Source organism: Fistularia commersonii, chromosome 34, assembly GCF_037954325.1.
Source record: "Fistularia commersonii isolate RoL2024-O1a breed Wild chromosome 34, RoL_Fcom_v1.0, whole genome shotgun sequence".
Classification (NCBI taxonomy): domain Eukaryota; kingdom Metazoa; phylum Chordata; class Actinopteri; order Syngnathiformes; family Fistulariidae; genus Fistularia; species Fistularia commersonii.
Window position 1 is genome coordinate 3,386,181 of NC_141317.1, and position 26,548 is coordinate 3,412,728.

A 26,548-nucleotide genomic window follows, 5' to 3' on the forward strand; every position below is an offset into this window, starting at 1 on the left:
AAAATCCCAAAACCAAAAAATATACAGTACAGATGTCTGAGATTTCTTGTGAACCACCAAGTTAAATACATGTTATATTCCCCTTTAAAGTTTTTTTTAATTTTATTTATCTATCTATTTATTCAATTATTTTCTTTTACTTTCTTTTTTGTCTAGCATTAAACATTTCTCACAAATCTTTAACACAGTTAACTTCTGATTACATACAGAACGAATGTCCATATGTCCTTTGTTCTCTCATCCCCTGTTGTTTCATTGACAAATCGATTCTACCTTGCCATGTTTATTTGTACATATGTATATTTGTTTATACTGTTTATGTTTAATAAAAAACAAAAAAAAAGAATATCCCAAGTTCCCAGTTATAGATAAAAGTATCCTACCAGGATTGTGCCGATTATTCATGAACTAAACACATCGGACAGGAATTTAGTTTTCACAGAGCAGGATTATTTTCTTCTTTTTCCTTTCCTATTGAATGGCATATTAGTTTTTTTTCTTATTTGTATGAAAGTTGAATCATTTCCATAATGGATCTCGATGACATTGTAACTATAATGCAATATAAAACATTCATAAGAGAGAAGAACTGTGTAATTGTTCTATCACATAATGACTTTTGTGTCATAGTGCATCATAGTGCATCCTGTAGGATACAATTCAAATGTGAAGGGAAATTACACATGACCTCTGCTGAAGGTTTATTACTTTATTCCATCTTATTTTATTCTGTGGCGAAATCCAAGGTGTTGAAATAAAATCTTAGTTTAAGCTAAATCCAGCATGTTCATTTTGGCCTTCACATACCTAAAAGTAGCTTTTGAAAGCAGTGCTTTTTCAGTCGATCTGATTTACTCCAAATACATTCACCCTTCTGAATGTAGGCATCATCCAACTACATTAAGAAGGTGAAAAGACTTGCAATGATGACATTTGTGACAGTTTAATTTGCCAGCTTGAGAACTACTTCCACACATCTGTGAACTAGTTTGGTTATTTCCACTGGTAGTGGTGTGAATCTGCACATGGATAAATCTTGGATAGCTTGGTTACCTCTGCTACGAACTAGCTATATCGGTGTGAATTGTTAGAGCTGGTGCTTGGTTCGGTTTTCATTTGCATAACTCAGAGTGATTGTTTAAAATAAGATCAACACACTTCAACAAAATCTCCAGCTGCTGCCAGATCGTGCAAGCCAAGCATATTAATCCATGTATCCTGCCTCTGCTGAGCTTTCCTATTAGTGACGCAGACTGTGGTTGCTTTGGGCAGCTTTCAGTTGCGGATATGTGCAGCACATTTTGAGACGAGTGCATTCACACCCAGCAATTTTTTGGAAAAGTTAAATAAATCACTTCTATTTTTACTTTCTAAAGATATAGTCAGCTTTCTTTTTCTTGCAGATTTCTGTTCAAGATAACACAGTCTTCCCATTCATGTCATCTGGTAATGATGAGTAGGCTTATCGCAACTGGAAATTATTTAGACCCCTTGGGTATGAATAATTTTGGGCAGACATACATTTAGTATATATGTATATACTGCATGTACATGTTTGACCAGATAAAATTGTCATTTTTCCACAGAATCTTCCCAAATGGCACGTCCAAGGAATCAGCAAAACTTCATCCACCATACAATACAGGCTACAGTACTTTAAATTACATGACTAAAGGTTAAACTTAACAAAGAATATGCCAGGGACTTTTTTTTTTTTGCTTTACGCTACAAATAATTCAGACTTTCTTGCTTCTTTAGAGAACTGATAAGTTTTGGGGGAGGTTTTTTTTTTTTTGCCAAACATCTTTTTTGTGCTGCCGGTGCATATCTGTAAACACGATTTACATCATTGCAGATCCTATCAACAGTTACATGCATGGGCATCTGGCATTTTGGCACTTTCTTTACTTTCCATATCCTGCAGCCCCATTTTCAGACAAGTCCAGTGTTGGAGAGATTGAAATAGAGGTGTGAAAGTATTACCTCCCCCTGAAAAAACACAGTCCAGTGGTAAGGTGAAATCCTGGTGCTTAATGAAAGTATCCCGTGTCCCTGTGAAGAATATAAGTGAAATTGATAGACTAGGTGCTGGTCCTGGCAGAGAAGTCTGTGCAGGAGATGATCTTAGCGGTTGCCTTCCTTCTCTCCTCCTTCCACACTGTAGGAAAATTATTGATCTCTCTCAGCGTTGAGCACTGTTTCTCTAGTTTCAGAAAAAACAACTATCGAGGAATGCGTCTAGCCGCAATCCGATTGTACGCAATCCAGCGGCCAAAGTAAATTGAAATTGTTCTCATAAACAGAACACTATATGTTCACCATATGTAACATTATATGTTTTCCTCAACACACATAAAAAGACAGAAACTATTAGTTTCTCTAGTATCACTGAATTCTAGCAATTATCTTCAGCTATACAGGTTCGACAGCTAATATGCATCTTAACTAATTTGCATCTAGAGTATGTATGAGGTGGCAAAAAGAAAGCATGACGGTAGAAAAGAAAACTGGTCCAGCCGGTAACGGACCAGTGAAGCTGACATGTCATCAGCAAAATGCCCGTGTTTTGATTACCATGAAGAGTGCTTTACAACTGTGTATATATACACAGTTATATATGTTTAAAAAATCGATTGCATTTAATCTTACATGCGGTCAAGCTCAAACATCCTGTTGTGACACTAAAAACAGCAGATAGTTACACAAAGTCTGTTTTGTCATCCACATCAGTGTGAAGAGATTTTGGAAGATGTTGATATTACCACATGCTCTGAGAGTGCATATTGTGTTGTCGCTCATCTGAACGTGCACCTGGTGCTTGGGGCCGTGCAAATACACAAGCACTGATCCATTTCTGTTTTTGTAACTTCCAATTTTTTGTTGGTGCTTTTATAAACTGTGTTGTGGATGGAAACTCAAGATGTTATGAGCCACATAGTTTGAGCTGACCTTTGCCATTACACCTCATCAAAACTGGCACTCTAACAGAAAAGTTCTGGAGCTTCCATCCTAATCGCACACATGGGGATCCGTAAAAAGACCCTTTGCGTATTTAACTGTCATCTGGCTCATAAAGGTCAAATTCATTGTTTCTCCAATGATGGCATTGCAGTTGCACAACATCCAGATGACTAACTCCCGTGTGTTTATACAGTGGGGCAAAAAAAATATTTAGTCAGCCACCAATTGTGCAAGATCTTCCACTTAAAAAAGATGATAGAAGCCTGTGATTTTCATCATAGGTACACTTAAACTATGAGAGACAGAATGAGAAAAAAAATCCACAAAATCCCATGGTCTGATTTTTAAAGAATTTATTTGGAAATGATGGAGGAAAAAAAGTTTTTGGTCAATAACAAAAGTTAATCTCAATAGTTTTTTGGCAATGACAGAGGTCAAATGTTTTCTATAAGTCTTCAAGATTTTCCACACACTGTTGCTGGTATTTTGGCCCATTCCTCCATGCAGATCTCTGCCTGAGCAGTGATGTTTTAAAAGACAGGTGTCTTTTATTCAGATAACCAGTTCAAACAAGTGCCATTAATACAGGTAACATATGGAGAAATATGGAGCTACTAAAAGAAGAAGTTACAGGTCTGTGAGAGCTAGAAATATTGCTTGTTTGTAGGTGACCAAATACTTATTTTACCGAGGAATTTACCAATTAATTCATTAAAAATCCTACAATGTGATTTCCTGGATTCTTTCCCCCCATTCTGTCTCTCATAGTTGAAGCGTATCTATGATGAAAATGATGCACAATTGCACAATTGGTGGTTGAATAAATACTTTTTGACCCCAGTGTAAGTATCTGCTTTTGGTCTCACTGCCACTGAGATCATAACAAGACTAACAGCATCATTCAAAGTTATAAGTTCAAATTCAGCTTTATTTTCAATTTCTCAGAGGAGGAATCGAGAAGACGTTTCGCACAATCCCACGGTGTCATGAAATTAACAATACAATAATTGTAATGAAGCACAATTAGCAGTGAAGGGCACTGTTAGATTAAACAGTAAACATTAAACTATGAGGTACTAAGTTTTAAGTGCATGCAGATACAAACTGATATTTGACAGCATAAGAGTGACGCAGCAGAGTTTATTTTTGGTTCATTCGTGTACAGTTTAGTGCAAAGGTCGATAGGTAGGTATATGGACAATAGCAGCATGATGGTTTTCTCAGTGCACAGTAGCAGCAGTGCAAAAAAGAAAAGAAAGTGGCAATGTTTCGATATGTTATCAGAGTCCTATACAGAGTGGCATCATGTCATGTTTGCCTTGAGTTAGGCTTTAAATGACTCCCTTTCTCCTGCACGTGTGATAGAATTACGTAACGTGATATTCTTAAATTATGGTTATCCTTGAGGCAAAGACATACCCAGTCATCTAATGAGGGAGGAGACAGCGGGTCACTCGTAACGGCTGGCATATGCAAGTTGATCGCCGAAAGGCAACAAGTCCTCGGTGTCTTAATGACCTCAAGACTTTGCAGGTGTAGAAAATGTTCTCAGCGACTTAGGTCAATTCTGTTTTCTCCACCCGGGATTGTTTAAAACCACTTGTAATCAGCCATCAGGTGTTGGTACGCAAACAGGAAAACAACTGGTATCAATCAAGTGGGAGCCGCAGAAAGGCCGTAAAACTCCAGGCTTGGAAAGGGAGGATACGTGAGGAACAATGAGTCCTACATCAAGTTAAAACCTTTGATCACTTTGTAATTTGATTAGTTCTCCGCACAGGATAAGACACACAAACACACTTAAACAGTTGGATTACTGTCAGGACTTCAAATGACTGCACTCGGTCCAAACTTCGTGACACCGTGCAGCTTCATGTTAACTTTGACGTAACGGGGATCTAATTTTTAATCCATTGAAGAAAAAAACACAACGGTCGTATTTTGGAAAATGTGATGACTCACTTTCAGAGACAAGAATTAGATTAGAAGCGGAGTGTATCGGTTTATTATCATACAGACAGGGGGCAAGAAACCAGGCCAGGTTGTGTGGAAAGACTTGCTATTTAACACTTTCAAACTTGTTTATTTTCACTGGAGAAAAAAACTCAACCCACACCCTGGGGTTGTGTAGTCTAGATGCAGGGACTGCTTGGAGTTTCATGCTGGTTGCCTATTCAGCTTCCAGAAAATCCCTTCTGGACAAGAAATAGGTTGGCACATCGTCCGGTAAAACTGTAACAGTGACGCACTGATTAGACAGCTCTTCAGACTGCTGGAGGAAGCCTTGTATTTTCATAGGACACGAGTGGTAAATTCCTTTTTCGGACTTGGAAATAACTTCAAGCACTGTACACCCATGATCTTGACCAGGATTTTTTTCCCCAGTTGTAAATGAATCCCCACTTTAAATCACAAAAGCCTTTCATTTTCTTTGTTTCTGCCCTTTTTCTGCTCCTCCCAAGGAAAAAAACTGCTACACTGGAGACTCATAACTCAGGTATTTAGGACTAAGGTGTTGGACATGCAGTAACGTGTTTGCAATCTACAGGTGAAACGCTTTAATCTATTATTTATAACAGGCATGGCTGTTTTTATAACCCCCAAAAGGTAGGTGATGTTTTTGCTGCCAACTATCTGCTGTTTTGTCAGTACAATGACATAAAAGCCTAACGGGCAAAAATTCATCAAGTTTCTCGACGGGCTGGGCCAAATTTTTGTGCAGGTTTGAATCATAGATTGGATGTATGAAATAATAATAATATTAATAATAATACTGCTACTACTAATAATAAAGATATTCATGTGAATATGATTTTTTGGCACCATGCAGAGGACATAATGGGGGGACAAACTGTTAGACTTTTCCCTAAAATGTCAGTTTAACTTGTCTTTATTCTTATGCACAATTTACAACTGAAAATGTGGTCCGATTTGTCTTCCCTCATACATTTATACACCGTATGCAACAAGTCGTTAATTTTCGTCCCATGGGAATGTTACAGCGGGAACATGAAAATGCCTCATGGATTCCCATATTGACAATTTTCAAGCCAGAGAGAGGATTTTCTTTTTAATTTAATTGTTCTTACCCATTTTTGACATTGCAACAAAATGATCTGTATGATAAGATTATGCAACCCCCTGAATTTTGATCGGGGGGAAAAGATTGTGTTTAAAACAGGAAGTTCAAAAAGTTTGTCAAGTGAATCATTATCTCAGTGAATATGTCTGTGTGAACTATGTGTTATTGTTTGATCGTATTCCATCATCTGTTATGTATCCTGCTCATCTCAATTAATCCTCCCCGTGACCTGGGAATGACGGCTGTGCTGCTGCTCCCATTCAAACATAGTATGCTAAAAATATCTGTATATACATAAGTATATATATTTATACCTATTACATTTATTAACTCGCATTTAAATTGAAATAAAAATGACCAAGGACAATTTTATTGATTTTATAGCTTTGTCAGTAAATCATACGTGGCACAACTGAGTCATTGAAGGTCTGCAGTCATTTACCAGCAAAGTATCATGAATGAGGCATGAATGCTCCAACTCTGTTTCCTATTAAGTGTGATACTTTCTACTCCACATCCAAAATGAAGCAAGTCTCCTTGACTCACGCGTATGAATAAAATGAATTCAACAAAACACAATGAACTGAAATCTTACGCATACGTCATGCAGATAAACATATCAAACACAGTGGCCAACCAAAAGCAATGGTACAGGTAATTGTCAATACAATGGTATACTTATAAAAATATAATTATACATACATTTGACATCATTTGAAAGCTTTAACAAAGTGCAATGTTACTTGTATGAGACAAGGAGGGTTGGTAAAAAACCTTTGGCCCACTTGAGGTCACCAGTTATTGCAATCCAGCCTCGGTTACTTAAGGGATACCAGTTCCAAAATAACTTTCATTGCAAGTACTTGCATAAAAGTGTAGAAATAAGAAAAATTACCAAAGAAGGGATGGTTGAAGTGCTGAATTATCACACTTCATTACAGATTAAAAACCCCTCGGTAACATAACAGAGACAGAGAAAGAATAAAGAATGTAGTAATGTGACAAAAAAGTGAGACAATGTTAAAGTGAGAGATTGGATGCTCGATTTGAGGGGTTAAAGCTAAACAATGTCAAAAGTCTGGATTATTTTCTTAATGGATATTTGTAGACATGATTCCTAGCAGAACAGGTTGCAGAGTTGCAGGGGTGGAGATCACTCTTTCATTATCCCATTTACCCTTTATTATATGATGTTGCGTGCATGTGTGTGCGTGTGTGAAGAACAGCTACATCGCATCCACACAGGGAGCGTTACTGTCCAATGAATAAACCATGAATAATGCATGTTAAAGTGTAATACAACTTTGCACTTCCTGGTGAAGAAGATTCATCTAATTCATGTTGCAAGTACGTGTAGAAATAAAAAAAGGGGTTTCTAACACATTTGTTTGTGATTCTGAATCCTATAAGTAGATAATCAGTAGAATCCAAAGAGGAGATAGCCTTAAAATAACTGTCAATTAAAATAACTTTTTTTTTACTTACCCATATGAACGTGGAGGAAAGGAATCTGCCAATCTTCACTTAAAAAAATTCCTGCAGGACACAGCAACAAGCTGCTGTTTCAAACCCTCACCTGGTTTCTTGTTTATTTACCAGCGTCTCCCTGCTGGGGGGTTGCTGGTTAAAATCCCGCTGGGATCACTCTGTCTCACTGACTTGCTGCTTGAGGATCTCTGGGCGTTTATTTAAATTTGGTTTTCCACACACACACGCACACACACGCACACACACACGCACACAACCCCCCTCCTCCCCCCCTCTCTTTAAAAGAGGTGTCTGCGTCGTGCGCAGCGGAACGTAGCCATGGAGTTCTCCTCTCTGCTGCTCGCCGCCGCCGTGCTCCGCGCCGCCACGGCCGGGATCCCTCACGATGGCATCCATTGGACGTATTCAGGTGGGATTTAATTTAATTTAATTTTTTTTTTTACATTTTTTCCGTCTGTTGTCCATTCACGGGAGGGAGAGACGAGCACGATATATGAATGCGTAAAAGTTGCTCCTTGAACCTGGAGGCGCAACTGAGTTGGGTGCAGCGCGACGCGGCAAGTTTTGTTTTTTTTTTTTCTTCAAAGTTGCCATCATAACAATCGTCTCTTATTACTCTTACTATTATCACTTGATCCTCTCTGGGGACGTTGGCGTTTTTAGTGGGTTTGAGTAAATACTGCGGTTACAAGAGTTCAGAAGCAAAACATTGGATGTATAAATCACATCCGTAGTAAATAAAAAGTCAGAGGCCTCTGGGGAAATGATGATGGGGCTGAAGTGATATCCAGTTGGGTAAGATTTAGCAGTAGATCCCAAGCTGTCATTTCTGCAATTTGTGCATTTGAGCAACAGGTTTGAGGTAAGTGACAGTGTTATTGTACTTTGGATCTTTTTCTAGAGGGGACCTTAGACCAGATGCACTGGTCAACCAAGTACCCCGCGTGTGGTGGGAAGAAACAGTCCCCGATTGACATCCAAAGGCGCAGCGTGAGGTACAACCCTGACATGTTACAGCTGGAGCTGAGTGGGTATGATGCTCAGACCGGAGCCTTCCTCATGTCCAACAACGGCCACACAGGTGAGAAGATCTGACCAAACAATTATAGATTATAAAAGCACCTGGTGGTTTAAAGCTCTTATAGTAGCTTTAAATCACCCTGTTTCGCTCTTTTTGTAATTTATTTTCATACTCTATCAACATTTCTTTTCACTCTGTTTTTAGAAGTCTCTTTACAGATGCACAATCCCTATTCAATAGACTGAAAGTTTAAACTTACCTAGAATAAATTGTTACTATTCACGAAAAAAGGATTTACAGATTGTCTGGAAATTCAGATGTATGAAGAAAATCACTTCTTCCCCTCCTATCATGTAATGAATTAATGAATGAATACTTTATCCATCCCCAAGGGAAAATTTATGTGTTACAATTCCAGGTGATTGGTTATCCTAAAATTTGAACATCTTTCTTTTTCTTTCTTTTTTTTTTTTATTAGTCCAAATAGACCTGCCCTCCAGTATGAAGATCACCAAAGGCCTCCCAGGGAAATACACGGCGGTGCAGATGCACCTGCACTGGGGCGGATTGGACCTGGAGGCCAGCGGAGCCGAGCACACCATCGATGGCATCCGTTATATGGCAGAGGTGGACAAAAGAAAACAAAAAACAACTTCAATCCCAAATAATTATTGAAAGATGCAGGTTGTGTAACACAACATGGTGCAACAAGGATGACAAAACTTTGTAAACATCCTCTTTATATTTATACCACATTGAAGCAGCGAAAACCTTTCTCACACCACACCAAATCGTTTAAGTTGCAAAAAGAGGAAATTTAGCATCACAGATGATGGCTGTAATTTTTTTAGCAATATCAGTTATCAGAAAATATGTACTTTGAAGAGCTGATGAATGAGGAAAATAAAAGAGAGGGAAGAGTAGAAGAGGTGACTATTGTAGAACACAAAGTAGAAGAAATTAGAAAAAGAGAAGGGAGGAAGGCATTGAAGAGGATGAAGAGTGGAAAGGCAGTCAGCCCTGATGATTTACCTGTGGAGGTGTGAGAGTGTCTATGAGAGGCAGCAGTAGTTTCTGGCTAGATTATTAGACATGTCTTAGAGAGTGAGAAGATGGCTGAGGAATGGAGACGAAGTGTGATGGTGCCTGTTTTTAAGAATAAGGGGGATGTGCAGAATTGCGGTAACTATAGGAGGGATAAAGTTGATGAGCCATACATTGAAGTTATGGGAAAGAGTAGTGGAAACTGGACTGAGAGCAGAAGGCAGCATTTGTGAGCAGCAGTATGGCTTCATGCCTAGAAAGAATACTACAGATGCAGTATTTGCTTTGAGAAGGCTAATAGAGAAGTTAAGAGAAGGCCAGAGGGAGGTGCATTGTGGTTTTGTAGACCTAGAAAAAGTATATGACAGGGTGCCAAGAGAGGAACTCTGGTATTGTATGAGAAAGTCTGGAGTGGCAGAGAAGTATGTTAGACTGGTACAGGACATGTATGCTTGCTGTGACACAGTGGTGCGGTGTGCTGTATGGGTAACAGAAAAGTTCGAGATGAAGGTGGGACTTCATCGGGGATCAGCTCTGAGACCCTTTTTGTTTGGTGATGGACAGGCTGACAGATGAGGTTAGACAGGAATCCCCGTGGGCCACGATGTTTGCAGATGACATTGTGATCTGTAGTGAGAGCAGAGAGCAGGTTGAGGAAAATCTAGAGAGGTCGAGGTATCCTCTGGAAAGGGTGAGAATGAAGGTTAGTCGCAGCAAGACGGAGGACGTGTGTGAGTGAGAGGAACTCAGGTGGAACGGTGACACTCCAGGGAGTGGAGATCAGGAAGTTGGAGGATTCAACAGTCCAGAGCAATGGAGAGTGTGGAAAAGAGGTGAAGAGATGGGTTCAAGCAGGTTGGAATGGGTGGAGAAAAGTGTCAGGGGTACTATGTGATAGAAGACTACCGGCCAGAATGAAAGGAAAGGTGTACAAGACAGTGGTGAGACCAGCAGTGCCGTATGAACTAGAAACTGTTACAATGACAAAAAGACTGGAGGCAGAGCTAGAGGTCGCAAAGATGAAGATGCTGAGGTTTTCTTTGGGAGTGACCAGGATGGATAGAATCAGGAATGAGTCCATCAGAGGAACAGCACATGTTTGATTGTTTTGGAGAGAGGATCAGAGAATCCAAACTGAGATGGTTAGGTCATGGGCAAAGGAGGGATAGTGAATATATTGGTAGACGGATGCTGGAATTGGAGCTGCCAGGCTGGAGGTCTAAAGGAAGACTGAAGAGAAGATTGATGTTTCTCGTGGGAGAGGATATGAAGGTAGTTGGTGTGAGAAAGGAGGATACACCAAATATGGTTAGATAGAGAAGGTCGATTTGCTGTGGCGAAAGAACAAGATTATTTCTCACTAAAGATACCACATCTTCCCTTTTCTATTTCTTTCGTAATGTAAAACAATTCCTGTCATCTTTCGAGACAGAAAATAAATGTCAGATCTTTAAGTTCCCACTTAAGTTTGGTTTTGTTCAGTTTCAAACGTGCCTTAGTTTAATGTTTCTGCCCACTAGTTTTGGATGTTAGATGATAGAAAAGTTCCTCCACTCAAGCAGAACATCACCTAACCAGCTCCTGTCCTGCAGCTCCACGTTGTCCACTACAATTCTGACAAGTACAAGAGCTTCATTGAGGCCCGAGATAAACCGGACGGCTTGGCAGTGCTGGCCTTCTTCTACGACGTACGTAAAAATCACCAGCACCTTTGATCCGCTTTATTTATTTTCTTTTGTGTGTTTGCCAGTTTCTCAGTATCTGAACAGGATGGCAGCGATATCCCAAATATAACCATGGCTCGCACAATACCGAGCGAAATCTTTGAAGGTTAAAAAAAAATGCGGTATGACTCTTTGAAGTGTCTGAGATGTTGTTTCCTGGTGAGTAAAAGGTCCCATTGAGCTTTCAGCTGCATGGTGGGGTTTTTGAGCGAATGCTTTCTTCCAGAGGAATGCCATGGAACCTCCGGCGAGAACTTATCGCCACGGCGACAAGTTTGTCATCCTCAGTTCCAGAGTCGCTTAGAATGGGGACAATTTCAACACATCTTCTCAGGGACAATGAATACATTCATTTATGTGTTTTAGGAAATTATTTGGCATCTTTATTAACCTCACTATATGTGAGAGCGGTTTTATATTTTTAGGAGTTTTGGCAGAAGCAAAAATTACTGACAGATCAAGGAAATGTCATGTGGAAAGATGTATTATTGCCCGATGGATTTTCTTTCATTCTTTAATTTCATGTAATATCTCTTTCTGGAAATGTCTTATGAAGCTTTCTGGGCAGGGGGAGGCGCTTGGAAATATTTCCGTGTTTTTTTTTTAATGATAATTGAGCTTTTAACTTTCGCAGAAATGTATGCTCTGAGTTCTAGTTTCCTTCTTTATGCCTTCAGTCAGCAGTAATGATAATTTTTTATGATTACATTACATTTGGCAGACGCTTTTATCCAAAGCGACTTACAATAGAGGACCTAGGGACTGCAAATACACCTGCAAATACACGATGCACAGGAAATATACAAAACTGTAAGCTTGGGTTAGTGATTTTTTTTTTTTTTTTTTTTTTGACAAGACATACACAAACGTACACACACACACACACACTGCATAGCCTAACTTGCTGCCTAACCTGATCTGGGGCATCAGCGCAGTAAAAAGTCCTGAAAGAGAACAGTTTTTACCTGTTTCTTGAAGGTTGAGATAGATGATGCTAGTCTTGTTGCTTCTGGAAGTTTGTTCCACCACTGAGGTAGAAGACCTGAGAACAGTTTTGCCTGAGATCGCTTAGAGCGAGCAAAAGGTACTGCTAGTAGGTTTGTATTAAGAGGAACGCAGCTCTCTGCCGGGAGCATAAGGTCTTATCATTTCGTTCAGATATGCTGGACCCGTTCCTGAGGTGGTTTTGAATGCCAGGGTCAGGGCCTTGTGCTTGATCCTGGCAGCTACTGGTAGGCAGTGCAACTGGATGAACAGAGGTGTAACATGAGCCCTTTTGGGTTGAGTGAATACCAACCGTGCTGCAGCATTCTGTACCATCTGCCGTGGTTTTATTGCACAAGCAGGTAGTCCAGCTAGGAGGGAATTGCAGTAGTCCAGGCGGGAGATGACCATGGCCTGAACCAATAGCTGTGCCGACTGTTGGGTCCGGTAGGGTCTGATTTTCTGAATGTTGTACAGCACAAATCTGCAGGTCCGGGCAGTTGAAGTAATATGGTTGAAGCAGGGAAATAGTCCGTTGATCATAAAGGGATTTTAAAAATGAAATAAATGTTAAATCTATTGAACACTTTACACATCAAGTTCCTAATTTGGGAATTATTTTGCACAAGGTTTGTTTGGAGAGAGGAATCTCATGCATTGTTGCCCTTTTATTGTTTTATATCCAACTTTTTTCTCCCTGATCAAGAATTTCAGTCAGTACAAGAATTTAAAAAGATGCTACAACATGATAAGGATGTCTAATGTCTGCTTACTTTGGGGTTTGCAGAGCCGGTGACCTTAAACAAATATGTTTCATTGATAGGACGGACATTTTGAGAACACCTACTACAGCGATTTCATCTCCAACCTGGACAAGATCAAGTATACAGGTAATCCACGAGGAGAAATGTGTGAATTTTCTGAAAAGGAGTCTGACGTGAGTTAAACATGACGCCGGCAGGTCAGTCCATGACCATATCGAGCATCAACGTGCGCGCGATGCTCCCGGAGAACCTCAACCACTTCTTCCGGTACCAGGGCTCGCTCACGACGCCGCCCTGCCACGAAAGCATCCTCTGGACCGTGTTTGACACGCCCATCACTCTCTCACATAACCAGGTAAGGAACCATAGATGCTTGGAATTGAAAAGTCGTGACTGTTAAAAAAGTCTGATTTCTTTCAAGAAACTCCAAATCGGATTTGCGAGACGTCTCTCTCTTCCGTATGTAGATCAGAAAACTGGAGAGTACTCTGATGGATATTAACAACAAGACACTTTGGAATGACTATCGCATCGCTCAGCCTCTCAACGACCGCGTGGTGGAATCGTCTTTCCTGCCACGTCTGGGGAAAGGAAGTGTGTATTTTGTTGAGACGTACTGGTATCAAGATGATTCAAGATGATTCGGACGCGCCGAAAATCACTTGCGTTGTCGTTTGAATTCTCCCCCCTCCAGTGTTTTGTCGGCAGGATGAAATTGAGTCCAAGCTGCTGAAGATCGAAGGTCTCATAACATCCCTCGGAAAGCACCTGTACTTAGGTGAGGTCTCGATTGTAAAATTTGATAAACGGCTGTGGATAAATGAAAGTGTTCTCGCTTGCTCTGACGGCTTATGTTTTCCACGTGCCGTTCAGGTGGATCTCGCAATTCAAGGCCGTCCAAGTATGGTGAGAACATATATTTTGTCTTGAGACAGTGATTTGCACCGCTGACAGCTAGTTTATACGCACTTTTAAACCGCATCATGGGTGATCCCATCACAACAGGACAGCAAGAAACATTGGCTTTTCTACACCTGTGTCAATCTTGTGTCTCTAAGACAGTCCAGCAGACCGCTGGTGTTTAGATTTCCTTGCATCTGGACACGATGTCATTTACTCGAGAGGGAAATATTTGCTGAAATGAACACGGGAGCACTCCGGCAATTGATTTGAGCGATCGGATCACGTTGCATCCTGACGGTCACTCGTCTGTGTATCTAACGCTATCCGCTTTTCATTTCGATTGCACAAGACACATTTTTAATCCACTTGTAAACAGGATCTGAGTGAGTAAACGTAAACGTATCCTACTCTGCTTCCTGAATGTTTTTTTTTTTTTTCCTTCTCAGAACCGCGTGCTCTGTTTCCTCTGGTTCTTAACTTCCCGGAGAAGAATGATGGAAGTTTTGCCTTGGCCCAGCTCAGCCACGCCATGGACCTGGACGCTTTCACCATCTGCATGCACGTTTTGCCTCAAATGGGAGGCTTGCACACCATCATCTCTTACTCAAGCGATGTCAGCGACAACGAGCTGATGGTTTCCATCAGCCAGGAAGGGGACGTAAGAGAGGCGGGCCTCTGGATCGGCAACGAGTTTGTCAACTTGCCCCACAATGTCAGGTCCCGCGACTGGACCAACTACTGCATCACCTGGTCGTCCCACACCGGCGGCTCTGATTTGTGGATCAACGGCATGGTCGGTGAGCGGCGTTACCTGAAAAGCGGTTACGGAATCACCCCCGGCGGCGTCTTCATCCTCGGCAAAGACCAGGACGGATTGTTGGGCATCTCCAACGCAGACGCGTTTGTGGGGAAGATGACCGACGTGAACGTGTGGGACTACGTGCTGACCATAGCGGATATCCGGGACCAGATGTCATGCGAGAGAAACAGCACCACGGCGGGAAATGTGTTCAGCTGGGGAACCACCGCACTTAGCATGTATGGTGGGGTGCAGCTGGACAGTCAGTACAGATGCTCCTGAAGTGAGACGCAGCTGCGTCTGTTTGTTTAAGCTTTAAGATATTTCAACAAACCGAACTATAACTGCAGATGGTCGGAATTTAAATGATGCGCCGCAATACAATGTAATAAATGTCTTTTAAGCACCTGTATTTCCATATCCTATGCAAACTGCATCACGAAACTTTAGCTATGAAATGCATGAATATCTCGACACCGTCATTAAAGATTACCGAGTGATATTATTTTGTTTCTTCAGTGACTCCTGGTGATACCGTTCGATACCGACGTAATGATTTTTGTGACAATACACCTCCTCGCTTTATCATATTCGATTATTTTATGTTCAAGGTACATACAAACTAAAAAAAATAGGTTAAGAAATACTTCCTTGAAAAATAAAAAAAAGTAATGTCCAGTCCATTACAATTCCCGCACAAACTTCCTCTTCACTGAATGACCTCATTTCTCTTCAGAAGGTCGTGACCTTCTCCGCATCCTGCAAGCATTCTTTGCTGTCTTTCAACGGCGGTTCTCCGTCACCCAGCTTAATCTCCACTTTGTTCCTCTTTGCAAACATCTGACAGATCTCCAGGAAGGTCTTGTTTTTGGTTTCAGGGACCACCAGCCAGATGTAGATCAGCGAAGCCAGACAGATGAAGGAAAAAATGATGAAGCTGTACGGTCCCAGGCCCCTCTGAAGGGATACAGCAGGGAGGAAATGTGATCATCGTGTTCTCTCGATGACATTTTCATCAAATTTGTTCGCAAGAAACAGTCTGGAGACAAAAACAGCAACTAAGGTGACGTGCAATTCTTATTCCACCTTGGAATGCGTTAAGTCGGTTTATGTTTTTCAACTATGTTCCTCCCCTAAATTGCATTTGGTGTTCTGAGAGTGTCATTTGTTTTGCAAGACCATGTGAACACATTTAACAACCAGGTCCAATTTAAAGTGTTTCGATTAACAACACCAGACTTTTTTGTAATATTCAATATCAGATATTGTTTTTTTTGATTCACCTCTTGTGGCATCATCCTAATCTTCAAATGCAGCTTTTAAAAAAAGTGTTTGAGAGGCCTCTAAAATCTGATGTCGCTCCCAAATGTTTACTCTTCACCTGACACGGAATCCCTCATTTTACCTTTAAATACATAATTGATTTAAATGCAAATATATTGTGGTTTGTGCCCAATTTTGTGATAAGTTTCCCATTTTTTCCTCTGCTTCTTCTTATGTCATAAGAATGCTAATTTACATGTAATTTCTTGACAACTTTATCAATTATCAATAATTCATCAATCCCTGTGGGGACATTTGTTACTTGCAATCGATCCATCATGGATGAACCCTGAGAACGTGGGGGTTCAGCACTGGAAGGACCCTAGGAATCGAACCATGAATGTTAAGGCGATTGCTCTACGTCCTGTGTGGCACCGACCTCGAAACTGGATTTTCCTTAACATTTTTGTGTTTAAAGTAATAAAATAAAATAAAATAAAATAAAATAAAATAAAATAAAATAAAATAAAATAAAATAAAATAAAATAAAATAGAATAGAATAACATTTTTATGTTAAAGATAAAAAATTTAATTGGAATTAGTAGAGGGAGCAATAAAACATAATTGAAGAAGAATTGCCAATAGAATACCTATCTATCTATCTATCTATCTATCTATCTATCTATCTATCTATCTATCTATCTATCTATCTATCTATCTATCTATCTATCTATCTATCTATCTATCTATCTATCTATCTATCTATCTATCTATCTATCTATCTATCTATCTATCTATCTATCTATCTATATGCATAGGGCAGAACTCTACCAGGATCCTCACCAAAGTGCTTACCACCGTGCCATGCCAAAAGTACATATTTATGCTTTTTTATAGTTTCCGGAAAATAGCTAAAAACAAGTACCTAAAGTTCATCTGTGTGAAAAAAAATATGTTTTCTGTTATCAGTAGTGGGATACTTTAGAGGGTTGGATCAGTGTTGCTCTAATAAATGTATTGCTTGACTTCCTGTCACTACGAAAATAACAGCTGTAATCCATTGCATTTTTTTTTGACATTTTAGCTTTATTCCCTCTGCTCAAGCTTTCATGGGTGTTTTGGAACTGACCTCAAGGAAGGGGAAGAGCAGGCCAACGGTGAAGTTGGAGAGCCAGTGGACGGAGCCTGCGACCATGAAGGCGGCGGGTCTGGCCGACTGTCTGAACATTTCCGTGGTCACCACATATGGGATGGGACCTGCGAAACACAGATGTCGTCGAGCAAAACACTCGAGACATATCATCCCTCTTCGGGGTCTCGGTCTCAAACAACAGACGAAATATATCATCGCATGTTTGACCGCATCCAAACAACACTTCAGCTAATGGAACGGTCTGCTGTAAATCAGTGCACGTAAATAAGCAGCCAACGCACTTGGTCCAATGGCATGTCCTGTGACGTAGACGATGACACATGCAATGCTGATGTAGGGCATCCACGCCACGCTTTCCTGTCAACACAAACACAGAGACTGTTATCACTCTCCATGTCTGTGCAAAAACAAGCAGATGATAGGTTTGCCGGCTTAGTGGTTTTTACCTAATAGTCAGTGTTGAAATACACAGTACATGACAGGTGGGTGACGCCGGCAAAAAATGTCTTATGATAATCATAACTTCAGGAAATTACCGAAGGTCACCGTAAATCCAAATAAAAGATTGTAAGACTTCAAGCGGTCACCTTTAACTATATGTTTATAAGCTGTCAGTGACTTATTTCCCATCAACTGTCAGCAAAAAAGCCATAATTGTATGACACTTGTTTATTTACCTTTTACAGGATTTGTAAAATAGCTGCTGAAAAATCTAAATTCAACACTTGCACAATTTATGAACAATGTGAGTATTTATATTAACAAAATGTAAATGAGAATAACAACACCAGTCAACTGGAGACAGAGGGGGACAGTTTTCTTTTCATTGTGTTAACCTTTTTTTTTATCTTTTTTTTCTAGTGCACCACATCACTCTGTGTTATATTAACAAGATTATTGTGAAATATTTCCTTTTTCCTCTTTGTCGGCTGCACGGCGTTCCCAGATTTTCTCAGATATGGGAAGCAGAGGACATACCAGACTGTCCAAAACATCACGCAGATGCTCAACAGGGAGCCGCTGGAGAAATAGGAAGTTTTGAGCTCCACATGATGCCAACCCCAAACACTCTGCATCCCTGCATATTACCAATATACCTTTTTCAAAGTCAAAGTCAAGTCAGTCAGCTTTATTGTCAATTTCTCCACCAGACATACAGAGGAATCGAGAAGACGTTTCTCACTGATATTTAATTATCAAAATAATAATTATGTGGTTCACGTGACCCGTCAAGTTCACAAAAAACAATTAACATTAAAGTAGTGTAAAGCGCACACAGGTTCAATCTACTAGTACTGATTGTAAGGATTTAAAGCATAAAAACTGAACTGTATAAACATATGAAATTTGAATGTAGAGAGTAGTAGCAGGGGTTTCTCCTTAATAAGTACTCTTGCTCCATGAATATTATCCCTACAATTCATTCTCAGATGTTGAAATATGAAGATAGTTTGTATTATTTAGATCTCCACACCTCCACCTACATGATAAGCTGGCTCCTACCATCTTATCATCTTCCGACTGATTTGGGACATTTGTGCCATTGTGTTCAGGCAAATGAAAAGTATTTGGCATCCTTTTATTGACCTCAACTTAAGGAAGATGTTTGGATTTATCTGGGCTTTTAATCAGTAACCTAATAACCCGCACTTGGCCGTCACGGCAAAGGAAATGCTCACAGTGATTGCCGGACGCTGCGGGCAAAACTGGAGTGGAAGAAGATGTCGGAGCACACGCCGTTTTCTATTCTTCCCTCTGCTTGAGTTTTATATGAAACTTATGTGTGTCTTGAAAAACCTTAGCAAGAGTATTTGAGCTTTTTTTTTAAAATTGACCGCACAAAATTCAAATGAAGACAATCTTTACAATAATTTTACATGTGTAACTACTCTAAATGATTGTTCATGCGTTGATTTACTACTTTATAAAGTTATTTACACACTAATCTTTCTTTACTATGTCAAATGGCCTCAGAAGTTTTGTTCTTAACTTTGGCCTTTTAACATGGGAGTGCATGAGTTGAGCAAACACGTCAAAACCCCACCGTGTGCAGGTAAACACCTGCTTGACCACTAAGGTTATCGCCGGAGTTTACAACCAGAGTGATTAGGAAAGTCACTTTTGTCTCAGTAGAAATATACTGCTCAAAAAAATAAAGGGAACACTTGAACAACACAATGTAACTCCAAGTCAATCACACTTCTGTGAAATCATAGTGTCCACTCAGGAAGCAACACAGATTCATTTTGACTTGTTTTAAGGACATTACATCAAAGTTGGATCAGCCTGGAGTTTGTTTTTACAAACTTTGAGTGTGATTCCTAATCAGACCTCCATGGGTTGATACAATTGATTTCCATTGATCATTTTTGTGTGATTTTGTTGTCAGCACATTCAACTGTGTAAAGAGCAAAGTATTTCATAAGAATATTTCATTCATTTAGATCTAGGATGTGTTTTTTAAGCGTTCCCTTTATTTTTTTGAGCAGTGTATATTGTTTTAAGCAGATAATTAAGACATTATTACTGCAACAGCAGCCCACTGGAGGGCAGCAGAATTACATGTTGAGGGTGTAAGACCTTTCCGTCCTACCTGAAAGTTGAGGGCGATAGTGAGCAGCACGCACGCTCCACAGCAAATCCCGAAGCCGCAGAGGAGAAGAAGCCGTCGTCCCGAGGCCTCCACGATGAAGACCTATGGAGGCACAAATTCCCCGTCGGTCACTGCCGTTTCACCGCTTCTGTACTCCGCTCACGTGTTTGTACCCACAGCGGCGATAGTCATGAAGACATTGACAGCACCCGTTCCCACGGTCACATACTGGATGTCATTCTCCTTGACCCCTGCAGTGGCGTATATGCTGTCTGCATAGTAGTAGATCTGAGAGGGATGAGAGCAGTGAGTGGTGGACGATGCAAAAGTAAAGCGGATCATCCCCAGTTGGGGGCGAAATGAGCATCAATGCGGGAGTCGCGCGGTGTCTTGATTATCAACGCAAAGTCGATTGTCGTGTCGAACGGGGTTTTGTTGAGAGGCGCGTCTCACCGCGTTGACTCCGGACAACTGCTGGCCCATGTTCATGATGACGATAGACACCAGCTGCCAGCGAAGGGAGCGCTGGGACAGCAGGGACAGAACAGACAAACGACCCTCCGCCTTCTCCGATTGGTCCTCCAGTCGCATTTCTGACAGTTCTTCATCCACATCGTTGCAGCCGCGCAGACGTTGCAGAGCTGCGAGAGACGGAGAGGAATTTTTTTGGTATGTATTTACAGCAAATAATCATAGTAGACGCCCTTTTTTTTTCACCTTTTTTGGCAGTCTTCTCATCTCTCCTCTGGATGAGTGTGTACCTGGGGCTCTCTGGAAAGAAAGGAAGCAGCAGGAGCTCCACCAGGGCAGGAATGCCCGTCAAACCCAGCATGAGGGTCCAGCCTAAACAGGAAAGGAAAAAAAAAAAAAAAAAGTTTTACTGCTCAACAAAGCAGGTCAGTGTACAACGCCTTGTTTGTTTGGCATGAATGCAATATTTTGGCTAATAATGCATCCCCACAACAAGTTTATGTGTTATGCATTCGGAAGAAAGATAGACTAAAGGCTGCCGGCATACATTTCCATCAACATCCGGTAAGTTAAGGAACTCTAGCAAGTATTACAGCAGCAGTGTTTACCTGTGCTGTTGCCCAGTATGTGTCTGATGCCCAGCACTTGGGCCGTAAGGATGCCAATGGTAATGAAAAGCTGTGGCACGATTCCAATAGCTCCTCTCAGGTTTTTGGGAGAGAGTTCACCCAAATACATGGGTACCACATTAGATGAGAGACCTGTGCAACATGAGATGAATTAGAATGACTCTTATTGATTTTGGTTTTAGGAACGATCAGATTTTTATCCCTGACCTGCGCAGATGCCGACGATGAACCTGGCCACGATGATGATCTCATAAGACTTGACGATTTCGCTGACTCCCATCATCACCGCCGGGATGATGGAAAAGATGTTGTTGAAAAGGAGGGTGCCCTTTCTGTCACGCCAAACAAAACATCAGAGATGAGAAAACGCACGCCTCCCGCTTTTGAACCGAGCGGGAAAGATCGGAAATTACCTCCCCAGATTGTTTACCAGCGGAGCCACCATTAGGGAGCCGAAGAAGCCACCCAACGGATACATGGACACGGACACCGACCACAGCAGAGTGAGGAAGGTCCCCTCTATCGGCGTGCCGTAACGCTCCACGTGGGTGGCGTTGTAGAACGCCTGCATGAACTGGAGAGAACGGGACAACGCTAATGGAAACACAGCATCGCCTCAAGGATTTCAAGTTCACTGAATTTGTGTCAAAATCTTCTTGTCGTGACAAGTGGATTTCATTTTCTTCACTATGAAGAAGAAATTCAAAACCAGTTGCCTCAACAGGAAGATTTTGACAAGAATCTATTTCACTGAATTTGACTGCAACAGTATGGTTCCTTACCAGGGATGGAGAATTGATCACCGCTACATTATATCCATACTGGAAGGATGAACCAAAGGCCGATATGAGCGTTGCCAGCGCCAGCACCACTGTTAACCTCTGCCAGGAACAGGAATTTGTAACATGTTGCTTACAATTTGTTTATCTGCACGTCACTAGAAATCATACAAATGTGCGTCTCTCACCCCTCTCCCCTCCAGTGGCTTTCCCTTGTCCTTTTTCTGTGCCATGGATATGTGCCGTATTCCTTCGCTCTCTCTTTCAGTATCAATAATAGAGGACTGTGTAAAAACTGCGCAGCCCGAGCGTCAGCCTGCCCTTTGGACACGAGATCAGAGAACATAGTAGTGCTTTACGGCTCAGCTTTGTTTATCTTTTTATGCTGCTGACTGTGCTCTTAGGTTCGGGGATGTTATGCACGCAATGCAGCTGAAGTAATTAATCGCCAAGCTATATACTGATGCCTTATTTTTATTGCCCTGCACTGTCACAAAAAATGCCTCAACTGTTGAGATCTACAACCGCCATTAAAGGGCGAAATTAATTTATGATCCAGATACCAGATGAATGTATTTATTGCTTCTTCACAGGAAGGCTTGGACTCAGACCAGTTTTATTGCAATATGACAGCATAATGATGACAAAATGCAAACGGATCCGGCAAGTAATTCAGCAACGATTCGAGAACTTTTCTTTTTCCACACTCGGGACGATTTATCACACATTGATTTGAGAATAAGCATGTTTTTTGCTGAGGATGCTGTGAATATTTTTTAAATTATTGCTTTAATTTGTTATGCTGCCTCGCTGCTAACCATTGCTAAAGCTGAGTGTTTGTCAATATATTGCTGGATAAAGTTTGGACCTCACTATTATTTGCTTTGACTTCATAAACAAAATCTTTGAGCTGATATTGTGGTGGGAAATATGGGGATAATGAATTTCAAATTCAAATGATCACAAGAGTGGACTTGGAACAAAAGTTTGAATATTTGGGGGGAATTAAGGATAAAATATTCAGTAAAGATTATGTTTCCTGTTCCCTCGTCTCTGCTTTCTCCAACTTCATTCCTCATTAGTAAGCGTCGAGCCATAAAGTTCCTCAGCTTCAAGTCTAGACAGCATATATCACAGGCTAGCGTGTGATTTTTTTGTGTATCTGTTATTCTTTGCAACTGTACATTCAAAAATATTTGGCGCATCTGATGTTAACTTTAGATGTTAATATGATAAAGTTCTCAGCAGCCCCATCTATTCATCTCAGTTATCAAAATATATGTAACCAGTGCATTTTCTGACTTCGTTTTAAAGCGCTTTGGCAAAGTTGTGATGTCCAGTCACATGAAACCGATGATGTGGGTAAAATGAAACAACAGCAACAAGCAAAACAATTATCGTTTTTTTTTTGTTTTTTTTTTTATTGTCCCGCAGGCCCATAATAGCAGAGTATTTTGACACACTGTTTGGGTTTGCACTTTCGTTCACATGGTGCAATCAGACAGCCAATGCGCCCTGTGGATTATGGACTTCTGAGTCAGTCAGTGTGTTTTGTTTGGGGATTTGTCGTTTTTATGTTTCATGCTCAAAGAGCCTGTTACTCCTTTACAGTCTGTCAACTCTTATGACACATGCATGAGTTTATTGCTGGTTTATATTGGTCATATTCATGATTAAGTAGCGGACATGAAAAGATTTGCACATCACATGCTGCAAGCAAGCTTTTTCAAGTCTGAGTGTATGCAGTGTGCACGTACAGTAATGGCCAATAAAGGGCAGTGTTGCACCACTAACTTTGGCACAAGTGAACGTTTTATCACACTAATGTGGTACTGATATGCAAACTGTGTATCTATAGATATCATAAAAAAATAAAAATCTTGCTAGTCTCCTTCTTTGTTCTTTTTTAAAGAACACTTTTTTTAAAACAATTAACAAATTATTAGTAGAAAAATGAAGACAAAACTGGTCTTTCACACTGTGAATGACTTTTAAGGGTGCATCATTACTCAGTCACAAGTCAAAATGACTAATTTGTCAAATATCAGTAAATGAATGATTGTTCAAATTGAAAATCATTTGTTTGCATTACTGTGCGCTATTACCTGTATTTTTGTCGAATAACAGCATGTTTGGCATCCAACATTTCTATTTTGTAAAATGATCAGTCTCCAAACTGCCCCATGGTTTCATTTGCCCATTCCTTCATCCTGATAGTTTGACATTTCTACTCTCTCAATATTTATTCATTCATTATCCACTGCTTATTCTCAGTTTGAGACATATCTTTTATCAGTCTGTGATTGTTGCAAATCTAAATATGTTTTGTTTGTGTAATTTGTATGAATGCCGGTAAATCGTATTGTACTCTTATATCGCACCATGTTATTGGGTTACTGACCCAACAGGGGATGATCAGACCCCAACCTGTGTCGAGGTAGCTAACTGCGCCATTCATCACCCCGCTCAATCCAAAGCCACAGGGAATCTTTTTCGGCAGCTTCACAGATGTTCTTGATGGCTTGTCGTCTCTGCTGTTCCCCTAAGAGTCCCAGGACCATGTTTTATGAATGCCCTGCAAAGCTCTTGCAGCTTACTTCCAACCCTGCTTCCGACACCTATCACCTACGCTGCCAGAGGCGCGTATTTGGCCTTCTTTCTCTCTTGTGCCTCTTCCATCCTGTCTTCCCAGGGGACCATCGGTTCCAGCAACATCACTCAATTGGTTGCCTCAGCTATTAGAACCATGTAAGGCCAGATCATGGTTGATGTAAATGTGTATAGGAACTTCAACGGTCTTCCCAAGTGAATCATGAACTGCCAGTCTTTTGCTGTTGAGAGAAGTCCTCCCTGGACCTTTGGACGGGGTTGAGGCCACTCTTCGGCATGAACGAAAGAGATGGAGCACTTTGCAGGATGTTGAGGCTTGCTGGAGCTGATGCATGTACAGATGGTATCTGCTGCTGCTTGAAGGACTTGGTCATGACGCCACCGGTACCGTCCCTCACCCAAGGTCTTAGAACAGCAATTCAAGATATGCTTCATAGATCCCTTTCTCAGCAATTGACCAACAGTCAAGTCCGCCAGGCCTCAAGTGAACAGATTTGAGGGGCTTGGGAGGACGTCATCCACTGACTGGGCCAGGAACTTGAAGTGGAGCAGCTGCAATTTCCACATTTCTTCCCACGTGATTCTTGCTCATGCCCAGCCTCATGCTGAGGTCATCACGCCAGAGACCTTGGTGGCGAGTTTCTTCCTCTTCTGCCTGCACCTTGGCCTGGATTAGCATCCGCCTCTCCTTTCCCCTGGCTGTGCTGTACTAAGGTAAAGGTGTAGTGGTGCTCCTAAGCCCAGCTCGCCCGGTTGCCACCGTTCCCAGTCGGATATTGTGCCGCAGCCCTGCCTCATCTTGGTTGACCGCCTCCTGGGAACGCCATTTCATACCCGTTCTGACCTCTGCCCGCGACGAAGAGACCTTGGTGTCAGATGAGTCTCAGTAGACCAGGACTTCTGTGGCTCCAGTCACCTTGAATTCCTCCACTAGGCTGTTCAATGGGAGCTGCAGCTTGGTGTTCCGCCTGAAAAAGGGCAATGCGGCTGAGACTCCATGGGAGGCCCAGCCACCTGTGCAAAGAGTGGTTCACCTTATGTTCAAAGGTCTCCCAGTGGAAATTGGAATTTCATAAACGATGAGAGGCCAGAGCAACCGGGACAGGATTCCGTGTTGGTACATCCAAGCCTTGAATTTCCTGGGAGGTCCTGACTTGTCCAAGCTAGAAAGCCAAACGCTGAGGTCATCACTAGTTGACTGGCAAGATGCGGTGTACCTCAGGTCGGCATTGTGGAGTTTCGCCAAGCTCTTCATTGGCTTCTCAGATGTTGGAATTTTCACATCGCCCAGACGAAAGTGGAACTGGTTTGCCACCTTACCCTTTCTGAAAACCAGAGACCTGTATTTGGTAGACCTGAAACTCTTTCTTGGCCATGCCATGAGCCTTTCAAGACCTTGAAGAACCCACCTACACCCAGGCACCGATGTTATGGTAACCATTAGGTCTTCCATGTAAGCCGTCCATGACTTGAGGCTGTTGTGTGCCAGATCTGGACAGCGGGCCTCTGCACTCTACCCCGGCTGATGTCACAAGCATCGTCAAGGCTCATGCAAACAGGCATACCAAAATTGTACAATCAGTAATGATTCCCCTCTCCAGACGGTGCCACGCTGATGTTGATGACTTGGAGGACACCCTCAGACTGAATCTGTTGTAATAGTCGCGGACAAGGTGTCGGATCTTCTCCGGAACATTGTACTTTGTCAGGTCCAATCTCACTAGCGTGTGTGGGATTTAACCATATGCATTAACCAGATCTAGCCAAAGCACTGCCAGGTCACCCGAGCCTCTCTGATGAGTTGGGTTACTAACAACATTGTTGAGAATTAAAAAGTCCTGCAAAAGCTTTGACCTGCTCTCCGTTTCTGTTGGTGGACACCATATTTGAAACTGCCTCTGTAAACCCCTGACGCAGCCGAATCAACAGCCTGTGTTGTGAAAAAAAAACCTTTCATTAACATGACTGGGGAATGGTTCAGTATCCCCGTTCTCTTTTACTTAATGAATTAGATGGGCGGGGAGCCAGCAAAGGCAGGTGCAGGGACCCCTTCTTTAAGTGTTTCCATTGGGATAGAGTTGCTTCAATGTCAGCCAAACCTAAGCACAATGGATTATTCTGGGTGCAAGCGCTTGTCCTCTGTGTAACTGTCCTCCAGGACACAAAAAGAAGAAGGAGGGAAAAAAAAGCAATTTCGTATGTCGTCAGCAGAAACCGTTCTCTATTTTCTCACTCAAGCTGCCCAGTGTTACTCGTGGTACCAGAAGAGTGACCTCTGT

General features: G+C 41.4%; 2 protein-coding genes across 2 annotated transcripts; one reads left to right on the forward strand and one right to left on the reverse strand.

Moving 5' to 3' along the window:
* Window positions 1–7,837: 7,837 nt before the first annotated feature.
* ca6 (carbonic anhydrase VI) lies at window positions 7,838–15,301 on the forward strand. The gene is made up of 10 exons (XM_086141705.1): window positions 7,838–7,940; window positions 8,433–8,612; window positions 9,031–9,179; window positions 11,189–11,284; window positions 13,128–13,194; window positions 13,266–13,423; window positions 13,536–13,662; window positions 13,763–13,846; window positions 13,942–13,974; window positions 14,418–15,301. Exons 1-10 carry the CDS (start codon window positions 7,850–7,852, stop codon window positions 15,050–15,052), a joined length of 1,620 nt encoding a protein of 539 aa, XP_085997831.1. The 5' UTR covers window positions 7,838–7,849; the 3' UTR covers window positions 15,053–15,301.
* Window positions 15,302–15,349: 48 nt separating this feature from the next.
* On the reverse strand, window positions 15,350–22,274 carry slc2a5 (solute carrier family 2 member 5). The gene is made up of 12 exons (XM_086141706.1): window positions 21,848–22,274; window positions 21,663–21,761; window positions 21,294–21,454; window positions 21,088–21,212; window positions 20,860–21,012; window positions 20,498–20,623; window positions 20,234–20,421; window positions 19,958–20,068; window positions 19,781–19,882; window positions 17,469–17,544; window positions 17,164–17,291; window positions 15,350–15,727 (listed from the first exon to the last, which is right to left on the reverse strand). The coding sequence occupies exons 1-12, from the start codon at window positions 21,890–21,892 to the stop codon at window positions 15,503–15,505; spliced, it is 1,539 nt and encodes a 512-aa protein (XP_085997832.1). The 5' UTR covers window positions 21,893–22,274; the 3' UTR covers window positions 15,350–15,502.
* Window positions 22,275–26,548: the final 4,274 nt, after the last annotated feature.

Coding starts and splice junctions, on each gene's coding strand:
- ca6 (XM_086141705.1), top strand. CDS start 7,850: ATGGAGTTCTCCTCTCTGCTGCTCGCCGCCGCCGTGCTCCGCGCCGCC. Junction 7,941..8,432: donor CATCCATTGGACGTATTCAG/GTGGGATTTAAT, acceptor ATCTTTTTCTAG/AGGGGACCTTAGACCAGATG. Junction 13,195..13,265: donor GGACAAGATCAAGTATACAG/GTAATCCACGAG, acceptor TGACGCCGGCAG/GTCAGTCCATGACCATATCG.
- slc2a5 (XM_086141706.1), bottom strand. CDS start 21,892: ATGGCACAGAAAAAGGACAAGGGAAAGCCACTGGAGGGGAGAGGG. Junction 20,422..20,497: donor TGAGAAGACTGCCAAAAAAG/GTGAAAAAAAAA, acceptor CGTCTCTCGCAG/CTCTGCAACGTCTGCGCGGC. Junction 19,883..19,957: donor TCTTCATGACTATCGCCGCT/GTGGGTACAAAC, acceptor GTGCCTCCATAG/GTCTTCATCGTGGAGGCCTC.